We start from the raw sequence: 6,000 nt of genomic DNA, 5'->3' as shown, positions 1-6,000 counted from the left end.
TAGCAGTAAGGAATTTCAGCAAAAGTCAGAGACATAGATTTATTTCAGAACGTGAGAAATACGCATCTAAGGAGAATGCTGGCTGTTACCGTTGTAATGGCGCTGTGGGCTCTTTTCCCTCTGTTCAAGTAAAATTTGTTGAATAGGGAAATCAAAACTAATAGCTTGGTGAAGCATTGACAAGTCTTTATTACAAAATCAGCATGAAATAGAACTAGAAGAAAAAGCAGCATGCCTGGGGCACACTGGAGAATCCCCAAAATGGAGCTCTGCCGCTCTCCATCCCTGGCCTTTCAATAGAGTTTGTGTTGGAATATTCCTATCAGTGTTACCTAAGCAATGGGCTAGGAAGTTATTTTTTCTCAGGCGGTGCCTCTTTGCCTTTGGACGGTGCGCTTGCGCAGTGCAGGGTCAATCATCTACCTTGTTTTCTGTTGTATTAGACAGCATTGGTTGTTGATCAGCTCTGGGTGCTTTGAGGCAGCACAGTTACCTTTCCTATACCCAGCCAGGTCACAAAGGAGAGGAGGTCAACAGAGGCACTGATTACCTTTACATATTTTTAAGGCTAAAAGCTTCAGTTGTCTCTAGAACTTTTAAGGCTAAAGGCTTTCATTTCTTTTACGTCCTTACTATAGTTTAGTCACTAGAACAAAGAACAGAGAGACAGGGGAGCTCTGCGGCGTGACAGCCGCCACCCCTCCCCTCCCTGCCTGAGCGCCCGCGCAGCACCTAGGCTCTGACTGCTTCTTACATTTTGGAAATTAGTACCAGAGCAATTTTCCAATACCAGCACACTGGCCATCACAAGAGACACCTTTTGAGGGCTGTGTCGCTCTTATTTCATTGGGAACTATACTTGGGAGAGTGTAAGAGGTGCGTGGGGGCAGTGTCAGCCTGATGCGCTCAGTTCCTTGACTGTGGCGCACAGAGCAGGTGACGGTGGTCTGGTTTGCCTCAGAATCTTCAGGGTGGCATGATCTGGCTGATGGTTAGCACCCATATCACCTGGACTTTGAGCAATACCGTCTCGAGACTTTTTTCGATTGGTCTAATAATATATCCTATAACCAAAATGGATACTATAAATATACTCCAAAGTATATTTTATTGGATCTTTTAAGAATTCCGATGTGGAAGAAAACTTTGGCGTGCAGGCGAGAACAGCGTAGAATGGCTAGATTTAAGTGAGGCCTTTCCTGCCTCTTTGTCTCCTTTCTCCCAATTTCTCTTATTTCTTCTGTCCTACCTCAGATTCACACGCATGCGCAGTGTCCCGCCAGCTAACTGCAGAACTTGTGCTAGTCATGGGTAGAGAAGGTTCTTCACTGTGACCAGACCAGAGATGGCTGGAAGGCTCCATGCCGGTGGAGTCATCTAAAGAAGACAGAGGGTGGAGCCCTGTGGACTGGCAACCTGAACTTGGCGATCAAAGCAAGAGTGTCCAGGGGACCATGAGGTGTTTGAGGCAGCCATGGATGTCAGAGACAAGAGACAGAAAACATTTTAAAGTACTTCTTGGGAATGTTGGGCCCTCACTTTATTTATTTATTTATTTATTTATTTATTTATTTATTTATTTATTTATTTATTTATAAATTAAGAAAAAGTGCTGGGAGCCGGGCGTGGTGGCGCACGCTTGTAATCCCCGCGCTTGGGAGGCAGAGACAGGAGGATCGCGCAGGTTCAAAGCCAGCCGTGCTGGCTTAAGAGACCCTGTTTCTAAATTAAAAAAAAAAAAACAACAACATAAAAATAGGTCTGGGAGTGTAGCCCTGAGGTAGAAGTGTTTCCAGGAACCCCAGTATTACACAAAAAAAATAGGGCTGGGGGTGTAGCTCGAAGGTAGAATGCCCCTGGGTTCCACCCCCAGTATGGCAGAAAAATTCCTTCCCTTTTAGCTAAAATTCCATCCCCCACCTACACCCCAACTCTAAGCAATCCTAGACCATCTCCATGTCTTTCCAAATTCATCCATGCCTCATCTCCTCCCCACCAGTTTAGATCAGTATGCAGAAATATAGTGTTCGTCTGATTGAGACATTCACTCTCATTAATCATTTTTACTGCTTCATCTAGAATATGCTTAACAGAAAAATTTTCAATGCAGGTGTATCACAATGACAAATGTAATCCCTACTAGTACAGTTTAGTGCCACGAATTGGATATTCTCTCTCTCTCTCTCTCTCTCTCTCTCTCTCTCTCTCTCTCATTAAACCCATGGGCATTCCTACTTCTGAGCTACACCCTCATCACTTTTTTTTTTTTTTTTGGTGGTACTGGGGTTCCTGGAAGCCCTTCTACCTCTGGGCTACACTCCCAGACCTATTTTTTTTTTTTTTACATTTTTTTAAATTTGGAAACAGGGTCTCCTAAGCCAGCATGCACGGCTGGCTTCAAACCTGCGCGATCCTCCTGTCTCTGCCTCCCAAGTGCAGGGATTACTAGCGTGCGCCACCACGTCCGGCCACCCTCATCACTTTTTATTTTGAAGTGGGTATCACTAAGTTGCAGGGTTGGCCTCGAGCCTGGTCTTCCTGTTTCCGCCTGCCACCTTGACTCCTCTTAAGGAGCCAGCAGTGCTGGCCCGTTGTTGTGTGCCATCAGTACACACATCGACGCAATGGCTCCATAACATTCACCAAAGTGAATCATATTGGTACCTGCGTATCTATGTTTATAGAAGTACAATTCACAATCGCCAAATTATGGAACCAACCTAGGCGCCCTTCAACAGATGAATGCATGACGAAAATGTGGCCTATACGTGCAGTGGAAGTCTACTTAGCCGTAAAGAAGGAGAAAAGGATGTCATTTGCACGAAAATGGACGGAACTAGAGAATATTGTGCCGAGTAAGATCAGCTGGTCTCAAAGGTCAAGGATCATGTGTTCTCTCTTGTATGTGGAAGCTAGAAAGAAACTGCGAGGCCAGAGAGACGTAGCTAGTTGAGAGAGACCCATGGGAGAACGGAAGGGATGGAGAAGGGAGGAGAGGGTGAAAGGCCGAGGGAGGACGCACTCAGAATATGCTGCGTCCGATTGGAAGGTATCACTACCAACTTCACTATTCTGTATGGGAAGGGGGAGTGCAGGGTGCGTCCTGAGAGGGACGCCAAGACCCCCACACGTGTGTGTTTGTATCGCTTTGAACCTCACTGTGTCCTGCGATTACAATGCACCAAAGAGGCATTAAAAGGTTAAACAATGTGTGGCTACTTTGCCACCATTCTGCTTGTGATACAGTATGAAGATCTTTTTTTTTTTTTTTTACTATTATTTGGTGCTGATAATGATACCTAATAAACTCCTGCATCTAGAATCTATAACTAAAAACTCCACAGTAAAAATAGAAATTTTAAAAGCGAGAAAAAAGCTGGATGGGGTGGTGCATGCTTATAATTCCAGTCCTGGGGGGGCTGAGACAGGAGGGTCACAGGTTCACAGCCAGCCTCAGCTACTTAGGCCTCTGCAGCTTGGTGAGACCCCGTTTCAAGATAAAGAATAATAAATAGGGCTGGGGGTGTAGCTCAAAGGTAGATTGCCTTTGGTTTCATCCCCAGGACAGCAAAAAATAAAATAAAACAAAATAAAATAAAAAGTGAGAAAAGGCATTAAGATACATTTTACCCAAGAGGACATATTTTTGGCAAGTAAGCCATAAAAGATTCTCAACTTAACTAATAATTAATGAAATGCATATTAATAACCTGAGGAGAATAATCACATGCCAATTAGCACAGCTAAGACGAAAATTAGTGATATTATCAAATGCTGGTGAAAATACTATGAAAGTGACTTGTCATTTATTTCTGGAGGACTGTAGAATGAAAAATCATTCTGGAAAATAGTGTGTTTTTTAAAAAAAAAATTAAAAACGAATCATGCACTTCCCATATGACCCAACAATTGCATTCCTTGCTATTTATCCCATGAAAATGAAGACTTGTGTCTTCACAGAACTCTCTCCACAGAGTAGCTTTACTTGTAGTGTCCAAAACTGGCAACAGACACAACACCTCCAGTAGCTTAATGGTGAAAGAAGCCAGCACGGTAGTCCCAGGAAAAGCTCGACAGCTAAGGTAGATTTCAGGTGTGTTACTGAAACTGGGGGAAAGCCTCAAAAACCTGCCAGATTCAGCTGCATTTAAGTTATTTTTATACTGGAGGTGTAACCCAAGGGTATTCTGCCTCTGAGCTACACCTCCAGACTTGTTTTATTTTTTACTTTGAACGAGGTCTCACTAAGTTGTTGAGACTGGCCTTGAACCTGCAACCCTCCTGTCTCAGCCTCTCCGGGACTAGGATTACTGGTGTGCACCACCATGGCTGGCTCCTTCGCTTGCTTTTAGATACTGGCTTTTCCTCAACTTTAACAATCCCTCATTTTGGCGGTGACACAGCTGAGCAATAGAGCGTTATTCTCCTCCCACCTCAGGCGCGGGTGTCACCGCTGACGTGTGTGCTCTAATGACGCTGGCCCTGAGGTCTGCGTCTGATGGACCACTGACTGGGAAGGCACAGAGGTGCCGGCCTATTACAGAACACTCAATCCCTTCTCTACCTGATGGCCGCCCTTCAGAGGCCCTGCAGGCCCCGTCTCCGTCTTGCACAGTGGGTGTCTGACGCCCACCCTTGGGACAGGTCAGAGAAAGCCTCCCCCAGCATCTGGCTCAGCTTGTGGGAGAGGCAAGGACAGAGGTGTTCAAGGTCTGTCAGGAGAGACCTGGTTTCGCGTTCCTATTTCACCACTTACTTCCTAAAGCATCTCAGGTAGCTGCTCAGCCCTAACGGGCTTCAGCCCAACATTAAAAAGAAGTAAGACCAGCTGGGGACAGCAATGTGCACCTGCAATCCTGGCACTTAGGAGGCTGGGACAGGAGGGTCTCAGGTTCAAGGCCAGCCTCCGCAACTTAGCCAGATCCTCGGTAACTTAGAAAGACACTGTTTTGAAATAAAAAATAAAAAGGGCTGGCTGTACTTGGGAGGCTGAGGCAGGAGGATCTCAGGTTTGAAGCCAGCCTGTATTCCAGCCAGGGGAAGGCCCAGGAAATTTAGGAAACACCAGAATTAAAGAGAATTTGCACTAAAATCCCAGAATGGAGCCTGGTTCATGCAGACTGTGCTAATGCAGAGCTCTGAAGGCGGGGATGGGCTGCACTGTAAGACCATGGGCCCCTACTGTCTGCATGAAGGCTCTGGCATATTTTCAGAAAAAACAGCCTAGCCCTACTCCAGGGCCTATTTCTGGTACCCCGGGTGCCAGCTCAGCTACATAAACAAGGTGACACGTGGCTCCTCCCACTGGAGGCGGTGGATGTAGACTGGAGAGGTGTGACCTGGGCCTGGGATAGCAGGGAGCTGGTTCATGGGGCCTGGGAAATGGGCAGCGGGTTAGTCCTGGCAGAGGTGGGGAGGTGAGGCCTACGGGGCAGGCAAGCAGGGTGCAAAGTGCACCCCAGGAATGGACTCAGCTTTCAGCCCGGCAGCAGGGCCTCCTCCGTCTGCTGATGAATCACTACGCCCGCTGCGTGGCCTTCTTTGAAGGACTTGGTGCCCAGCTCCCCAGCACCTCCTTGGCCTGCCGTGAGCCTGCTTTCTCCCCAGGGGCCCGTGGCTGAATGTCCCTGTGCATTTCATTTCCTTCCGTGGTGAGTCAGACGGCAAAACTCAAAGGAAGGGTGAGTGCCAAGGGTCACCCATCGCTGGATGGTGAGTCTTTTATTTGCTTTGGTTTGCCGGGCGTGGTTTGGGGAGTGGCCGATGTTGGACAGAGAAGCTGGGGAACAGAAACCATTTGGGCCGATGTGGGCTGGAGACGGGGGCCACAGCCTGGGAACCTGGGCCTGAGCAGAGAGAATGGCCAGGGCCATGCTCACCCAGGGGCTTGCCATGGTGTCATGATGATGACTGGCAGAAGGAGCCTCGTTGGTGCGGGCACAAGGGTGCCGTGGGTCCCAGGCCAGCCGGCAGCCCTCAGTGACTGCCTCGGAGCGTCTG

At 47.6% G+C, this 6,000-nt stretch overlaps 1 protein-coding gene across 1 annotated transcript in view; it reads right to left on the bottom strand.

Moving 5' to 3' along the window:
• Nucleotides 1–1,305: 1,305 nt before the first annotated feature.
• The window catches only part of LOC308272272 (putative serine protease 47), a gene marked incomplete at both ends in the record, with an annotated part of 29,358 nt that continues 24,663 nt past the window's right edge, over nt 1,306–6,000 (bottom strand). The window contains 2 exons of the mRNA XM_080709015.1: nt 1,306–1,377; nt 5,880–5,997. Coding sequence (XP_080565141.1) covers nt 1,306–1,377; nt 5,880–5,997 — 190 coding nt within the window. The remainder of the gene's footprint in view (nt 1,378–5,879; nt 5,998–6,000) is intronic.

This window comes from Muscardinus avellanarius, assembly GCF_963383645.1.
Source record: "Muscardinus avellanarius genome assembly, chromosome: 13".
Lineage (NCBI taxonomy): Eukaryota > Metazoa > Chordata > Mammalia > Rodentia > Gliridae > Muscardinus > Muscardinus avellanarius.
This window is presented reverse-complemented; position numbering and strand designations above follow the sequence as displayed.